At 38.0% G+C, this 17,617-nt stretch overlaps 1 protein-coding gene across 1 annotated transcript in view; it reads right to left on the bottom strand.

Annotated features, from left to right (window-relative positions):
- Positions 1-17,617, bottom strand: part of DYNC2H1 (dynein cytoplasmic 2 heavy chain 1) — a 292,248-nt gene that overhangs the window by 158,551 nt on the left and 116,080 nt on the right. The window contains 6 exon segments of the mRNA XM_034665650.1: positions 3-137; positions 695-814; positions 2,705-2,868; positions 11,147-11,270; positions 12,634-12,732; positions 14,298-14,318. Of these exon segments, the coding sequence (XP_034521541.1) occupies positions 3-137; positions 695-814; positions 2,705-2,868; positions 11,147-11,270; positions 12,634-12,732; positions 14,298-14,318 (663 nt within the window).

Below are 17,617 nucleotides of genomic sequence, written 5' to 3'. Positions count from 1 at the left end.
ACTTGGTCAAGGGAAATTTGGAGTTTGTGAGATTCTTTAAGTGACTCTTGAGTAAGTGCACTGCTTGCTTTCGTCTGATTCAAAGATTCAATCAAATCCTTATTTTCCAAAATATTCCCTTGGGATGTGGCAAGTGTCTGCAGCAAAAATTAATAAAATAATGTAAACATTTTCATACATATTAAAATAACCAATTAAAAGCAGCTCATATTAGCCATCATTAATTTGATGTTTATAAAAACTTTTGTTATTTTAAGAGAATTTTCAACATTTTATAGCTTATGAGAATGACAGGGTATATTATTATATACTATATCATCAAAGCATTGCATATGTATTAATTTTATCTAATAAAAATAAAAACTAAAAGTTACAGATTAAATCATAATGTCATGCTACATTTTAATACTGCTTGAAATTCTAAGCATATAATAGTTATTAGTGAAATAATACGGTACAAAGAGAGTAGTGCTAAAAAATTACTTGTCTTAGACATTAATTAGCATTACTTCTTAAGATCTTGTATTCCAAAACGTCTACTTTTTTCTCTTCATATTTTGATTTTAAGATATATATTGACATGTCTTTGACAAAACAAAAACATGTAGAAGGTACTATTAAATTTTTAAAAAATGTTAATTAAATTCATTAAAAAAATGTAATATAAAAAACACCCTGAATAACTAAATTTTACCTCTAAAAGAGATTCCTCAAGCTTGGCTAACTGTATTTTCTTATCTTCTTCCTGTTGTAATAGTTTTGTTTTCTGCTCCTCCAAGTCAGGTTTCTCATGCTGAATAGTTAAAGCCAAAAGCTTAAAAAAAAATTTTTTTTAAGTCAAAGTTATTTTAGTGGTAAAGTTCAAACAAAACAGAACATAAACTTCCCACAAACAGGCTTTGTGCTTGACCAAATACTACAATTATTATATTATGTAACTCATTTGATTCTTTCTAGTTAAACATGAGACACTGCACAATTATTTCTGACAAAAAAAGAGGCAAAATAGTTAAACTGATCAATGAAATATTAAATATTATAGGGTATCTGTAAGACATTGCATTACCTAACATATCAATATGTAATATTTAGTTCTAAAATTAGATTAAATATATAGAAACTATGGAAACTAGTTTTTTTTTTAGTGGCCAATATTCACATAAAGAAATAAAGGATATCTTACTTCAAATACTATATCATCGCAATCTCAACAACATACCACTTCATCCCCATTAGGATGGCTACAATTAAAAAGACAAATAACAACAGCTGATGGCAAGATGGGGAGAAAGTGGAATCCTCATACGTTGTTGGTGGGAAAGTGGGAAAGTGGGAAAGACAGACTTTGGAAAAGTCTGTCTGTTCTTCAAAATGTTAAACACAGAGTTATCACATAAGACCCCACAAGTCCACTAAAAAAAACAAAACAAAACACTGAATTGCACACTTTAAATGGGTGAATTAATTGAATCTTAACAAAACTATTTTTAAAATGCTATGTCAAATTCTTCATCTTGAAACTTTAAATTTGGGGATGACACTGGCAGTCATAAAACATGTAAATGCAAATGTGCTGGACAAGCATCCTCGCTGAGAGCTTCTCACAGATCTGAACAGCCCCTTTCAGGGTGGGGATGGACAGGTTCTAGATAGAATGAACAATTTTGTCAATTAGCTCTGCCATGCTTTGAGTAATTCCTTCATAGTTTTACTTCTAAGAAGTATTATCAAGTAAAACAAAAGATACCATCCATAAAAATACATGCTGTGAGCTATGTTATTATAAGAAAAAATATTTTAAAGAAATTTTTAAAAATTATAATTAAGTAAAAATTGTAACAAATAGGGGCGCCTGGGTGGCACAGCGGTTAAGCGTCTGCCTTCGGCTCAGGGCGTGATCCCAGCGTTATGGGATCGAGCCCCACATCAGGCTCTTCTGCTATGAGCCTGCTTCTTCCTCTCCCACTCCCTCTGCTTGTGTTCCCTCTCTCGCTGGCTGTCTCTATCTCTGTCGAATAAATAAATAAAATCTTTAAAAAAAAAAAAAATTGTAACAAATATATACTATCATATTAAATCAAAACAGGAAGAGTCTACAATTCTTAGATGAGTAAAAAATAGAATGACTCCAAGTCAACAGGCATGATGGCCTTAAAAGGAAAATGAGTGAGGAACTATATAAGTAAAAGCCTAGATAAAAAAGTCATTTTGAGATTCACATAATGGTCTAAATTGTAAGAAGTCATACACAGATATGAAAATTCAAAAATGCATATGTTCTAGTGGGAAAAAAAATGTCAGACAGGGAGTCAAACACCCGCCCTCAACCAGCCCAACAGGTCAGTTAAATGCAATTCTCACATTTAAACTTCAGTTTTCACAATTAAAACAGAAAAAGTAGTGCTGATCTTAATCTGTGATCCTTGTCTCTCTCAAACTCTACCACACATGACAGAAAGGGACCCTAAAATTAATGTGATACTGGGAGAAGCAGCAATTTGGTGTTGACAACAAATGCACAAGGCTAACACAAATGATGACATAAACCCGAATGCTTGACTCTAACTCACAAATACATTCTCAAGTTGGTTTCAAAAGTTTAAATGCTAGTCACTTCCACAAAGTCGATTCCAATTCAGAGTATCTACCGAGTACACAAAGCTACGGGAGATTTCGGAGGTCACTCCTTGTTGCCCGTACATACCTGTCCTCGCAACCCACTTCTTGTTGTAGTGAAGTTAACCTCTGTAATGATGGAGGCTGCATCCGGCGGGATGAAGGGATTCGGGTTTCTTGTTGACAAGAAAAGGCGGAATTCTTCATTGTAGTCAATAATTTTGTCACCTATTTGTACCACATAACGTGGTCCTATTTGTTTAAAATGACACAATTAGTTGGCTTCAATAGTCTGTCTTTTGCTTCATGACATTAAAAAATATATTAACCAGAATGCCCTATTAATCAGCACATATACAAACAGGGCTAAACACTAGTCATTAAGACAATCTTGGGATACTGAAGCATCAAAGAAATACATATGTATATTACATTTCATTCCAAATTTTTCTAAAATGACGGATTATAGAGGACACAAAAAATAACGACTCAATTATATACTCTTCTCTACAGAATTCATCAGTTAAAAAGTGTTCATTAGGGGGCCCTGGTGGCTCAGTCAGGTAAGCGTGTGACTTTGGCTCAGGTCATGATCCTGGGGTCCTGGGATCAAGCCCCAGATTGGGCTCCCTGCTCAGTGGGGACTCAGCTTGAGATTCTCTCTCCCTCTCCCTCTGCCCCTCCCACTCACGCTATCTTCTCTCTCACTCTTTCTAAAATAATTTTTTTAAAAGTGTTCATTGTACTAGTTTTTATGATGTACTACATAAAGACAGAATGAGCTGGTGAAAACTTAGGATTATCAATATACGAGTAATTGCAAAGATGCCCATTATTAACTTCAAAAGGATTTATTCAGGCTTCCATGTACAAGTGATTTGAGATGAGAAATTAAACTAAGAAAAAAGTTCTGCCTCGTAAAGGAGTATATTCCAAAATTTAAAAAAACAATGATATCCATTATACAACACTTACAGAGAAATAAATCAGCAATTATACCCATGACTTAGAATTTTAAAATGACAACAAATAATTTATTCTTTAAGTACAAAATACACACTTTCAAAGATTATTTTCACAGGTCAAGATAAATAATGTGAGGAATTTTTGAGAACCCCAGAATAGGTTTTTAAATTTTACTTAAAAACGTTAATATGAAAATAATTCAAAAAGCACTCTATGAAAAAGGACATACACACATCTGAAACACAGTATCAAAACAATGTTGCACTACAATCGTCCTCAGAAAAACACAACTTTAAAGCCCAGTGAAACACCTCTACATCAACTGGAATGTTTCCGGAAAACGTAAGCAGGATAAATGCAAGGAAAACCAATTCTAAGGACACCGTAATCAAACCACTGAAAACCAATGACAAAGAAAAGTTTAAAAGTATCCAGAGAAAAATGACACATCACTTACTAAAGAGCAACAATAAAATCAGCAGGTGATTTCTCACAGGAATGACATAAGCTAGAAGATGAAGGAATAAAAACTTTAAAAAAATATCAACCCAGAATTCCATGTCAGGCAGAAAAACAAATCTCCTTCAAAAATAAAAGAACAAAAAGTTTGTTTCTAGTGGGCCTTCGCTGAATGAAAGAGAAAAAGAAATGCTTCGGACAGAAGAAAAGTAATTTGGCTGGGGATGAAGAGCACACTTGCCATGATGAGCCCCGAGTCGCGTACCCAAGTGCTCAATCACGGGATCGCACACTTGACATTAACAGACCCCTGCAGGTGAACTAAACAGGAATGAAAATTTAAAAAAAGAAAAAAAAACCTAGATGTAAATGAGGAGATGTGGAAATGATGGGAGAATTTGAGAACCATAGGAAGGATCAATCTGTGACCACAACAACATATCACAACAATAATGCAAAGACAGGTGGGGACTACGGAGTAAAGTGCACTGCAGAAGTGGCAAAGTATTTATTTGTAGTAAAATAACAAGTCAAAGATATATATTGTTATATGTAGGATGACCACTAAAAAATGGAAAATGTTTTATCAAAAAATAAAATCAGGTTAATTACAAAACTCGATCAGGTTTCACACAATCTGGTTAACTGCATTAAATTACACAACAAACAGTAAGTGCACGGTGAGCGAAAACAAAAACCAAGTAATTAACTGAAGAGAGGTGCCCTTGAGAAACAAGAGCAACAGAAACATGAAAGTGAAAGAATAAAAATTATTACCATACAAACACTAGCCCCCCAAAGTGGTGTAACCATTCTAATATCAGACTCTGAAACTTGATACATTTCTGGAGGAAAAGGAGGACATTTCATAATGATAAAGAAAATAACCAAACAGGAAAATATCACATTTTCAATATGTATGCACTCCAAAACACAACTTAGAAATATTTAAAGCAAAAACTAAAAGAACTAAAAGAAAAACGAATTCAAAAATCATAGAACCTTTAAGAAATTCCCTCAATGATATAAAAAACAAAGCAAAAAAGAGTAAAGACACAGAAAACACTACAATTAACAAACCTGACATAACTCACTTTAGAAAAAATTAAAACAAAGAGCAAATTTCACATAGTTTTCAAGTGTACATGGAAAAATTAATGAAATGTCCAATCATGAAGCTTCAACAGGGTTCAAACAACTGAATACTTCAGATTAAGTTCTCTGGCCACAATGCTGAAAATCAGTAACAAAAAAGGGAACTAGAAAATGTCCAACTACCTAGAAATTAAATAACAATAAAGCTATATAATTCAACGAATTGAAGAAGAAATCAGAACTCTGGTACGAAGCTGGAGGAGGGCTGAGAGGGAAATTTACAGACATAAACGCATATATTAAAAAAAAGATTAAGTATCAGTATCTTGAATTTCCATCTCAAGAATCTAGAAAAAGAACACCAAAGGAAATCTAAGAAAAAATAACAGGAATGAAATAAGAAAAGAGGAAAAACCAGTTCAAAAATATGATAAAGAGGGTGATGGGCATTAAGGAGGGCACTTGTGAAACCAGTATTACACTGGAAGCTAACTAACTAGAATTCAAATAAAAACTTGAAATCAAACAAAATTAATTAAAATTAAAGGATTTTTTAAAAATAAAGGAAATCAACAAAGTTAAAAGTTGTTATTTTGAAAAGATTAGTAAAACTGATAAACCCCTCATTAAAGATGGACAGAAGGAAAAAAAAATGATCGAAGTCAAGAAAAAGGGAGACATCGTTACAAAACCAACTGAAATCAAAATGTTATGAGAACATTAAATAAAAAAATACACCAATACATTTGGCAATTTGGACGAAATGAACAAATCCTTTAAAAATATATAATTTGAGCAAACTTGACATACACACGTTGTAGAAAACAAAACAAATCACGCTCGCTGGCAGTTTGCAGTGACGGATCCCTCTGAGACAGTGCACGGCCGTAGGAAGATAGTACAAAGACGCTGGTCACAGGACAGGGCTTACGTTAGGTGACTGGAAAATGGTTCAAGGACAGTGTGGTTCTGCTGGGGAACGGACGCAGAAAGTCCTATGACTGGTATCTTAATAATGTTTATCTAGGAGGGGAGAGAAGTGGAGGGGACTCGTGATAATTGGCTAAAAAAAAAAAAAGTCACTCCAATGAGCTGGCAGAAGCTGTCTGGTTATTTGTGTGATGTGGAGCATACTCTTGTTTGGGGGCTGAGGCTTGAGTCCGGTCACAGCAGGGCCTGTGTGATGCTGGTGCTGTGAAATGATTCACGTTCAACAGAGGAACACCACGGCTGGGCTGCAAGAGCCAGGCCAGCCCACAGCAGTCAGGCGCTGCTTCTCTCTTCCCCATTTACACGACATACGGATACAAGCAACACCTATCTATGCTGTTGTAAGTCAGGAATGTGGTTACCCGTATGGGGGAGCCTGGTAAATAAGGGGGCTTCTGGAGTGCAGATACAGTTCTATATCTTGATCTGGGGGCTTACACAGGTGTATTCTGTTTGTAAAAATTCATAAACTGCACACACACACATTTCAATAGAATGTTAAAACTGAAAAATACCTAGTTTTCTCAGGTGAATAGGACTAGTCATTTTGGGGGGAGGGACAGAACACTACTGCCATTCTGTACTATTTGGTTTTGTCAACTGTGCATGTATCATTCTGACATAAAATTTTTCAAAAATTTCCAAGTAAATGGTTGTCTGAAAAGGACCTTTGGCGTTAAGTCCTATGTCCTACTGTTAGAAAGTATCAGATGCGGAACTAAAAGCCCAACACAGTCTGAACTGCATCAGGCCTTGATTTATAGTCGAGTTAACCTGTAGAGTTAACAGTGGAGTTCATTTTGACCATTTCGCTTCTGGACACAAAATCGTCAGTGTACCTTACAGAACTCCAGAAACACAATGATTGGGCACAAGTACAAGATTTGGTCTCCTGCTCTCTTTCCAGGAAAGTCCGAACTGACATGTTTATTATCTTGGTTCTGAGCCTGGATCAGGTTTGAGAATATGGTTTGGTTAACATTCATAATAGATACAGACGTTGTATCTGTTTTCAGGTCCAAAATCTTCAGAACTATATTATCATCTGACCTAAATAAATCCAAGTACCGTGTGAACTGCCATCCAGGTGCAAACATTCTACTACGTGGATAACACTCCAGTGGGTCTCCACGGACGAACTGCTCACACTGTACCGAATACCATTCAAGGCTGACTAGCTAAAGATAAATAGGATGTAAGTGAGGACAAATACGAAACCCTGCCAACCAAATAACCAAAATGACAATGCCCAAGGAGACAGCCCACACAGCCCATTAAGAATAAACTGCTGTCTCTACAGTCACCGTATACAAACAAAGAGAATAAAGATTACTTTCTTGGCCCATTAGAAGCAGCATATTCCGTACCTGGAATTTCTACTACTGCCTATTCATCTGGTCAACAAACGTGTGCCTGGGTTTGGATGGAGACTCTTGGCAAGGTTGCAAAGGGCAACCTTGGAAGAAATCTAAGCAATTATAAATCAATCACTGCCTTTGGCCCCTCTATGCTTCACAGAATTACAGATGTCTGCAAATAATCGCAGATAAGAAAATCCAAAGGAACGCTACAGCCATCCACTAATCTATAGCACTGAGTATTCCGTACAATGAGCTGACCTCGGGCAGTGTTCTTGGCAATAAAGCATGTCACGCCGAGACTTACTGAAACAGATCAGTACGGAGATTTATAGGTCAGAGCTAGAGAAGCTAGCTCAACCTCAGCACTACTGATAATTTGTGCGTGAAAACTATTTGTTGGGAGGAGATGTCCTGTGCATTCTAAGATGGTCCTGGCACAGAAATCCCAACTGTGACAACCCCATGGGGACAAAATCACTCCTCTTATAGAAACACTCATCTGGCTGTATTCAGGCCATGGGGCCATGCCGATCCAACTTGGCTCCACAGACATACTCATATGGAGAACCACCCTAGAGACAGACACAACAACAATTAATCACAGACTTAATCTCTACACTGCACATACATAAGCCCAGATGAAGCAGCCATTACTAAAAGGAAACATCTGGACTAAAAGCCAACCACAATGTTCAGCCTTCATCTCTACTATAATCCCTGATCCATACTCAAGCCCAACATGGAAATGAAATAACAATAAAGGACTGGAATGACTAACAATGTTGTTAGCGATTGAGCTATCTGCCAACTACACCAGCCTCTCCCTAGACAACTTCTCAGTGGCTAGCTGATCCCTGGTCTTCAGTTACATACCGACGCCACATGCACCGACCATCTGCATGGCTGAGTGACTAGTACACACGAATCAGGAAGTGAAAACAATGAGAACTTGAAAAAGAACCATGCCTTGCCCTTCCTTTCGATCAAGACACATGTGAGGCAAATGTCGAACAGCCTCTTCTAACTCTGTTATTCGTGCCCATTTTGACCCAGTATGAAGAAAGGCAGTTCATACTGCTCAGATTAGGGACACAGGGACATAAATGAGACTGGACACAGACTCTCTCTGACATGGTTCTAGGACAACCATCTTCTAACCCCAAAGGAAATGCATGACGACAAAATGTCAATTCATGAGCAACTCAACACTCTGGAAAAGGACAATCTGAAGTATACTCAAAGATGGTAAAAGACTTCAACTACTGTGATACGGATATGTCCAACCCTGGGGGAAAGAGGGAAAAATAAGGTAAAAGCAGAGATTAATTCTCTTTTCCTAATTCTGAAGTAAACAAATTAACCCAAACAGCTCTGCACAACCATCTGGAATAGTGGTTTATAATGTGAACCAATCAGGATGTGAAATGTATAACCTGGCACCAGATCCAACTTCAAGAGACCTTGTCAACACCCATTCTCGGACAATGCCACAGGTACTGCTAAAATCTGACACCAATCACAGCTGATAGAGGCTCATATTTAATGAACCCTCAAGGGCCAAATATAGACTGAAGGGAACCAAATCCAGATGGCCCTCAAACTTCATTTCCACTTCCCCTGTAAGACAGCATAGCCCCGCAAAAAACAAATAATCCAGTTAAGAAATGGGCAGAAGACATAAGTAGACATTTTTCCAAAGAAGACATCCAGATGGCCAACAGACACATGAAAAGATGCTCAACATCATTCATCATTAGAGAAATGCAAATCAAAACCATAATGAGATACCACCTCATACCTGTCAAAAGGCTGAAACTAAGAACATAAGAAACAACAGATGTTGGCAAGGATGTGGAGAAAGGGGAACACTCTTACACTGTTGGTGGGAATGCAAGATGGTGCATCCACTCTGGAAAACAGTATGGAGGCTCCTTCAAAATAGAGCTACCCTTTGACTCAGCAATTGCGCTATTGGTATTTACCCAAAGGATACAAAAATACAGATTCAAAAGGGGCACATGCACCCCAATATTTACAGCAGCATCATCAACAATAGCCAAATTATGGAGAGAGCCCAAATGTCCATCAGCTGATGAATGGATAAGGAAGATGTGGTGTATATCTACCTGATGGAATATTATTCGGCCATCAAAAAGAATGAAATCTTGTCATTCCAACAACCTGGATGAAGCTAGAGTGTATAATGCTACATAAAATAAGTCAGAGAAAGACAAATACCATATGATTTTACTCATACATGGAATTTAAGAAACAAACCATATGAACATATGGGGGTGGGGGAAAGGAGACTGAGAAATAAACAATAAGAGACTCTTAATGATAGAGAACTGGGGGTTGAGGGAAGGCGGTGGGCAAGGGCTGTGCTAGATGGGGAACAGTCATTCAGGAGGGCACTTGTGATGACGGGCGCTGAGTGTTGTACATAAGTGATGAAGCACTGAATTCTACTCCTGAAAATCAATGTTGCACTGTGTGTTAACTAACTAGAATTAAATAATTAAAAGAAAAAATAAAAGATAGCAAGAGCTAGCCCAACAGATATGAGTTAGTACCGGTAAGGAACAGACTGACTGAGAGCAGAGACTGAAGTGTGGAAAGTAATTCCAGGTTATAAAGGCAAAAGTCCCACTACTAAAGTTCTCTTCAGAACACATCAACCCTTGCCAGGCCAAGCATGTTGATTTGTGAAGTGACAAGAGGTCAGTGAATGCAATTTTTGCTATGCTTCTGGTTTGCCCCAGTAACTCCAATTTCTATTTCAAGCTTGCATAAGTCTCGTAGTGCTAGTGCTGCATGTATGTATATATGAGTAAATATGTGCTTGTATGTATATATGAGTACGTGTCTTCGTACACACTTTGCATGACATGGTCTTGAGGTGAAGAGCATTACGTTCTAATCGTCAAAGGCTGGGTTAGGTAGCTGTGCAGAAAAGAGGAGACATAGCAGTCCTGAGACTCTATCTTACAAAGTCCTGCTTGTAAGACAGGCCCATAATAGGCTTCTGGAAATCTGGATGTGGGGCGGGCTCTCATGTACGAGTGCTCACTGTGCATAAACTGTACAAAGAATGTGGTTTACTCGGAACACCTGCTTTTGTGCGGGGACTCTGGAATTTTGTCTCACGCTAGGTGGAATGTGCTGACATAAGCAGCCCCCAGTAAAAACTGTGCGGCTGAGCATCTAATAAAGCTTCCTTGGTACGTGACATCTCACAGGTGCTGTCACGAGCTGGTCCTGGGAGAAGCAAGCACATCCTGTGGGACTCCAGTGGAAGAGACTAAGAAGCTTGCACCTGTTCTTGACTCCTGACTTTACACTGTGCTTTTTCTCTTTGCTCACTTGGCTTCCTATCTGGTCCCTGCAAGCCATCTCAGCCACCAGTGAGACTACTTCCCGCCCTGTGTCTCCTGGCCACACACTGTCCCCAGGAGCAGTCCTGGAGACCCTGACACAAGCCACCTCTATAAAGGCAGGAGCTCGCTGACAGGGCCTGTTAGGCCACGATGGCATTCCCATCATTCAACCAGAAGAGTCAGCTTCAGCGGTAAGACAAAAGAAGCTCAAAGTCAGGTATGAAGTTAATTACCTTGGAAATGTGAAAAACAGTTACTCTCTGGAAAATGTCAAATGTGTACCTTGAGCAACCAGATCTCGTCTCAACAGCGGATACAGCACAGGCTCCACGCCATCCATCTCTTGTATAACAAGCGTTTTCCCAAAGCGCACTGCCAACTCCAGAGCTGTAATAAAGTTACTATCCTGAGAAAATAAAAAAGAACACACATTAATTCCTTCACTACCTTAATGTCTACCTTAATGTCTATCTTACAGATAATGAAGGAATATATTAATAGGAATAAGAATATTTTAAAATTTAATATGCATGTTAATAATTCAAATTATTCATGACTGCTTTTCTAGGTACAAGTACTTGCTGATGAATCATTTTAATTGAATAAATTGTCAAATAGATTTCATAAATAATTTAAATACACATACAAAAAAAAGATTTTTACAACAATAAAAAAGCTTTTTTCAATCCTTTACTATGATTTCAAATTTCAACTTGATGCAGAAACAAATTTTCAAATTCTTTATATAAGTTACTCACCCAAGTATTAATAAGAACTACCTTGGTTATGTTCAAAATCAAATACTGAACAGAAGTGGAAAGACAAATGATGAATTCTAGCCAACTTTCCTTGGTGTGATATGTGATCAGGTCTAATCACTGTGGAAAGAAACTCTAGACAACATCTTGTAACCGAGCAAGAATTTTAAGACTTTCTAGCTAGCAAAAGGGTTTTAAACATCACTTCGAGCCTCCAAGTATGGTTACAAAAATTAAATGTTTGGAATAATAATTATTAAAATCTCCTGTAAGCCATAAGTGGCATTAAACTATTTTATGTATTATCTAATTTATAGCTATTCTTAACACACTAATGAAGTAAATACCCCCATTTTATAAATGAAATACGTTTGAAAGAGGTAATTGTTCAAGCACCTGAAGAATATCTATGAAAATGAATACAAAATACACTAGGCCTTCCTCAAATGGGAAACAAAACAAACAAAAAACACCTGACCCCAAATAATTTTCTCCGCAAGATAAATGTGGCAGTGAGCAGTCACTACCCCAAAAAACTATGACTACATTTTGCACACCAACATGCCCAGTGTCAGGACAGATGAGAGATGCTCGTTGGTGAGGTGCAGGGACAGGGAATGAGGAGAGGCGCTGAGAGAAAGCACCATATGCTGCAAGTCTGGGAGGCTCTCTCCAAGCAGAGTCGGGAACTCTTACTTCTCTAGGATCCTGTACTCACGTCTTTAATCATAATGTAGTGTAAATGCTTATTTACCTGTCTCTCCAACCTGCCAGACCGGCATCAACACGAGGACAGGAAGTGTGACTACTTTACTCACTAGGAAATTTCCAGGGCTTAGATTAATGCCTAGAATGTATGAGCAATCAAATAAATATTCTCATCCCTTTTGTACGAAAGCCAGAAGTTACCCTTCCTTCCACGGGTCCCATGCCTTCTGAATACAGAACCAGAATTGTGTCCACCATAACATGCTAGTACCAGGCGGTATCTCAACTCTAAGTCATACAAACCTGCTGGTTAATAACTTCCAAACGTGAGTCTTTCAAATGTGTCTTTAACCACTCCGTAGCTTGAGAAGAAGGGTCAATAAGGAATGGGCATACTTGACTCTAGTTCCAAAAAAGAAAGAAATTATAAGCTTTCATCAAATGGAAATAATTTCCTAAAAACGATGAGTCAGTTACTGAGTGTTCTCTCAGGCTCTGGAGAACGTAAATACACAACCCTAAGGAGGGAGTAAAGGTGCAATTTTTAGCTGCACCAAGAGTCTACACATTAATTCATTTCATAGCTATCAGGAATTCATATTAGAAAATTAAATTCAACCACAGTGAAAACAGTCCCCTTCACTACATGGTAACTCAGAGAACGTATATTAACACTACAGTGAGCAAGGGCTCCAGTCCTTATCTGACATCATTCATACCTGTCTTTGGCTTTTAAAAAACAGGATCAAATTATTCCAAGCTTTATATATTCTTTTGTTAAATAAACCATAAAGACCAGAGAAGAGAAGTACGAACTCATCATAAAAGTATTATCAAATAATTACCAATATAACTGTTTGTTTCAGACATTAATTCTTATAAAGCACTATATAGCTAATATTATAAAAGGAGAACCCTAGAAAAGACATAGCTTGTAGATCAAAATCTAATGAACTAGGAACTAAATTCATTACAGGATACCCTGAAACAAATAGCGAGTTAGAAACCAGTGACAATGCACTAATACATGATGCCACTTAGCAGGTGAAAGGGAGTCAATTAGAGTGATATGATTAATAAAAATATATATAAATACATCAATATATTTGGTAAACTTGAAAGTCTAATATTACATGTATTGCTACCCCATAAATCGGATTTAAATAACAACTGGCCTAATTTTTCTTAAATGTTCACACTTATTTGAAAAATGTGATGCGGTTGTGCAACAGGGATAAGAAAATGCGCGGGGGGCGCCTGGGTGGCACAGCGGTTAAGCGTCTGCCTTCGGCTCAGGGCGTGGTCCCGGCGTTATGGGATCGAGCCCCACATCAGGCTCTTCCTCTATGAGCCTGCTTCTTCCTCTCCCACTACCCCTGCTTGTGTTCCCTCTCGCTGGCTGTCTCTATCTCTGTCAAATAAATAAATAAAAACTTTAAAAAAAAAAAAAAAAGAAAGAAAATGCGCGGAAGTGCAGCTGACAGGAAGACTTGGCCCCGAGGAGCGTCTAGTACGAGCACAGAGGCTACTTCAGGGACACACCAAGGAGGCAGAGGGTGGGGACCCTCTGGCCCAGGGACGAAGAGCATTTTATCAGCAACATTGTTGAAAAGTACCCAAAGCTGGTGGTAAAAGAGTTGACAGTAAACCAGCTTTACTAGAATGTTTTAAAATTCCATCCAAAGCACACCCCCACCCCTCTTTCTACCTGCACCCGGAATGGACCGCTCACGCCCTCCCTACTCCCCGGGGCGCACTGCAGTACCCTCACCCAGCATCTCCCTCGCTACTTTCACTGACTGCTCCATCACAAAATGTGACTCTCTTAGCAAGTGACATACTTCCTATGTACCATGCCTATGTTTGAGAACTCATTTTACGCTAGTATTCAGGAGCAAACAATTCACAAGACTACAAGACTTTGCCTAACCACAAAAACAATTTTAAATTTTAAAAAAAGTTCTTACCCATGATTTCAGACCAATGATCTGATGCAGTTAAAAGAAAAAAAAAAAAGATAATATATTTCAATAAGACCAAAAATACGTTTTAGAATTTCAAAGAGTACTTACAAGTTTGATTTCATGTTATTTATACTCCACCAGAGAGATTTTGACAAAATCTCTGAGGTTTATTTTAAGTCTGTGATCCATGATTAAACGTAGTTAAATTCTACATTTAACAAGTTATTATAGATCCAAAAATGTTGGGCTTTCATTCATTCATGAGTTCATTCACCTACCCTATGTTGAACTACTAAGACAGACAATATGAGGGGTACCGATATTAATGACACATACGCTTACCCTCAGTGACTTCGCACCCACGAAGGAAGCAAAAACTGACAATTCTGTAAAGAGCACACAAGATCTACGGGTAGAGCACAGGTAGGGTTAGGGGAAGCCACTAGAAAGAGTACAAGTCAAACTAAGTCAGGAAAGATAAATTGGACTCAGCCTGGAAAAGAAGTGGAAAAGGCACAAGACAGGCAAAGATAACAGCAGGACGAGAGAGGAATAAAAAGCCCGGCACGATCTGGAAAACTGGCGGAGTTTGGCAAACCTGGAGTGAAAACGTACAGGCAAGAATGACGCATATGATATGGCAGGAGCAGTCAAAGTCCTTCGGCTTTTACGCCACACTTCCTAATGACATGTCTATACTTCAAGCAACGGAAAGTCACTGAGATCTATTGATCAAAGGGCTGTCCTGATCAGGTTACTATGGTAGAAGGTGCACTGCTACCGCGGTGAAGGTAGTGATACCGTGGGTAAGGGACCGATGGTGTGATACTGTATTGATCTATGTGCCTCACTCCATAGCCGAAATGGATTCACTCGCAGTGGACATGCTCAGAGCATGATAAATCCATGACACTTCCGAGATACAGACATGACATGATCTGTTGAGTAACTGCTGAATGTAAAATGAAAGAGACATACAGAGACTTGCAGATATGCTGCTTACACTCCTAGGCCAGGACTGACATCTCCAAGGGTAGGAAAAGAAAGAGCAAGTCACAGGGAGGAGGAGGGGAGGATGAGAAAAGGTTCTCAGTTGGAAAGCTACCTTTGCCCACCCTGCACACCCACCCCATGTGTCTCTCGGGATCATCAGTCATCTACCGCTGCCCAAACAGATGAGCACATGACCCAAGCTAACTGATAAGAATCCTTTGGGGAAATGACACAAATACTGTTGGGGGGCGGGGTGCAGACACATCTCTAGTCTTCGAGCATGAACTCAGAATATTAAGCCCAGAGCCACCAATGGCCATCCTTAACACAGGGTGGACAGAACCTATCTGACAACGAATCCAACTCTTAAGATAGGTTGAGAAAACAACATCCTGGTGATATCATTTGAATCCTAGAGCTGGTCTCAATGTTTTCAACATATCAGTTACTTAAAAGCACAAATTCCTTTTTTTTCTTCTTAAAGTATGACTGTTTCAGTGTTACTACTATTTGGGGTTTATTTGAAAAAAGAACTTTCCCTATGTAATTTACCTTTAAAATTTTGTGTTCTTTACATTAAGACCCAATTAATTTTCATTTCCTCAACATACACTGAATGTCAGGAAGGAAAATAATCTCAGAAATTCTGTGTAGTTTAAAAAAAACTACACTGAATTGGCTACAAACAATAAAAAAACATTCAATATATGTCTTCACAAGAGAAAATTTGTGAAATTTAAAGCAAGAAAAATTTATAATACTGTAAAATTCAAACTATCACCTTTCCCATCTCCTTTTTGGATACTTTTCACTCACACCTTCCCCATGGTTTCTAACAGCCTTATAGCTCTCTTCATTACCACTGGGTCCCACCCGCAATATTAAAAAGATCACAGAAATTATTACCCAGGCCAGGACACTTTAGAGAGTAAAAGGAAAGCTAATAATAATGACATCAGGATCACGGGTATAAATCACAGGACAAGCAATCCAGGACAAGGGTCCCCATGGCCACCTTCTTCCCGGCCCGCAATGACTTAGGTCACAGGGACCTCCTGCTGATTTACTTAAACTAACTCCTGTTACAAGGTCAATGGTAGATCATTAGTTGACTATTTCCTCTTCCAGACAACACTGCACTTCAATAGTTTAATACAAATATGAGAAGTTCAAGCATCTTTGTAAGACAAACGAAGGAATAATTATGGATACAAAAGCTTTACTTAGGACCACTAAAGGAGAGAGCAACTATAGACCGTGAATGTGGGAAAGCCTCCAGGGAGAGGAAGAACCTCAGGAAAACTCCAGCTGGGTTAATGAGATGAGCTACATCTCTCAATCCAAATTCCACTTTACTCATCAGGCCTAGTCATTTTTTTCTCAAGGAAGATTTCCTAGAAACCCAATTTGTATCTATTTAGAAATCTAATTTCACATACATCACTTGAGAAGGTTTTTATAGACGTGGGCTATCCAATCACAGCCTTACCTACAAGAGATCACTCTAAATCTAGAATACTTGAGAACTGAGATGGAGGGTTTACTATAGTGGCAAATTCATCCCAACAAAATAACTAATTACCCTAACAAATTTTTCCAAATGGTTTTTGTTTTGTCATATAAATGCATATAAATATCTATAATAAACATGGCAATATTAAATACCAAGTAAATCTAAGCTTACTATTAAAATTAATTTCAAAAACAATTTCCCCTATATTCATCATGAAAGCTAATTCAGAACACAAAAGTAAACATTTTCAACTAGTATCAGGAAAAAAAAAATACTGTGATGAATATATTTTTTCTAAAGGCTCACCCCCCGATTTCTTATGCAATTAAAAAAAAAAGGATACTACTAATACTGTGTGTTTCTTAAATCTGCAAATGATTGTTTTCTTAGATTGCAAAAAAAGGAAGATAAGAGGAGTATGAAACTTTGGGGAAGGAATAATAAATAGGATAAAAAGCACATACTTTTTAATATAATGTAATGAATTTATTTGCCTATGCATTTAAAATTTCAGATTTGTGATACTACTGTGAAAAATAATGACAGAAAATGTTTTAAAAGAGAACTAGCCAAATCAAATCTTTAAGAAGTCAAGACTGTCTGATCATTGGTCAGCAACTCCTCTGCTGGGAAGGCAGCAATGTAACGAGCCACAGAATGTCAGCTGACTGACAGCCCTAATCAAAGGAACCCTTTTATCCAGGAGTGCAGGGCCCACAATACAAATCTTGTAATACTATGGCTCCTGTTACCTACAAAGGAGCATTCAATGTTCACGCTTCCGTTGGAGCTATGGAGTCACCGAATGAGAAGACGG

The sequence above is a fragment of the Ailuropoda melanoleuca genome, chromosome 8, assembly GCF_002007445.2.
Source record: "Ailuropoda melanoleuca isolate Jingjing chromosome 8, ASM200744v2, whole genome shotgun sequence".
Taxonomy (NCBI): domain Eukaryota; kingdom Metazoa; phylum Chordata; class Mammalia; order Carnivora; family Ursidae; genus Ailuropoda; species Ailuropoda melanoleuca.
The sequence above is the reverse complement of the archived record's forward strand: the minus strand, read 5'-3'. Positions and strand labels throughout refer to the sequence as shown.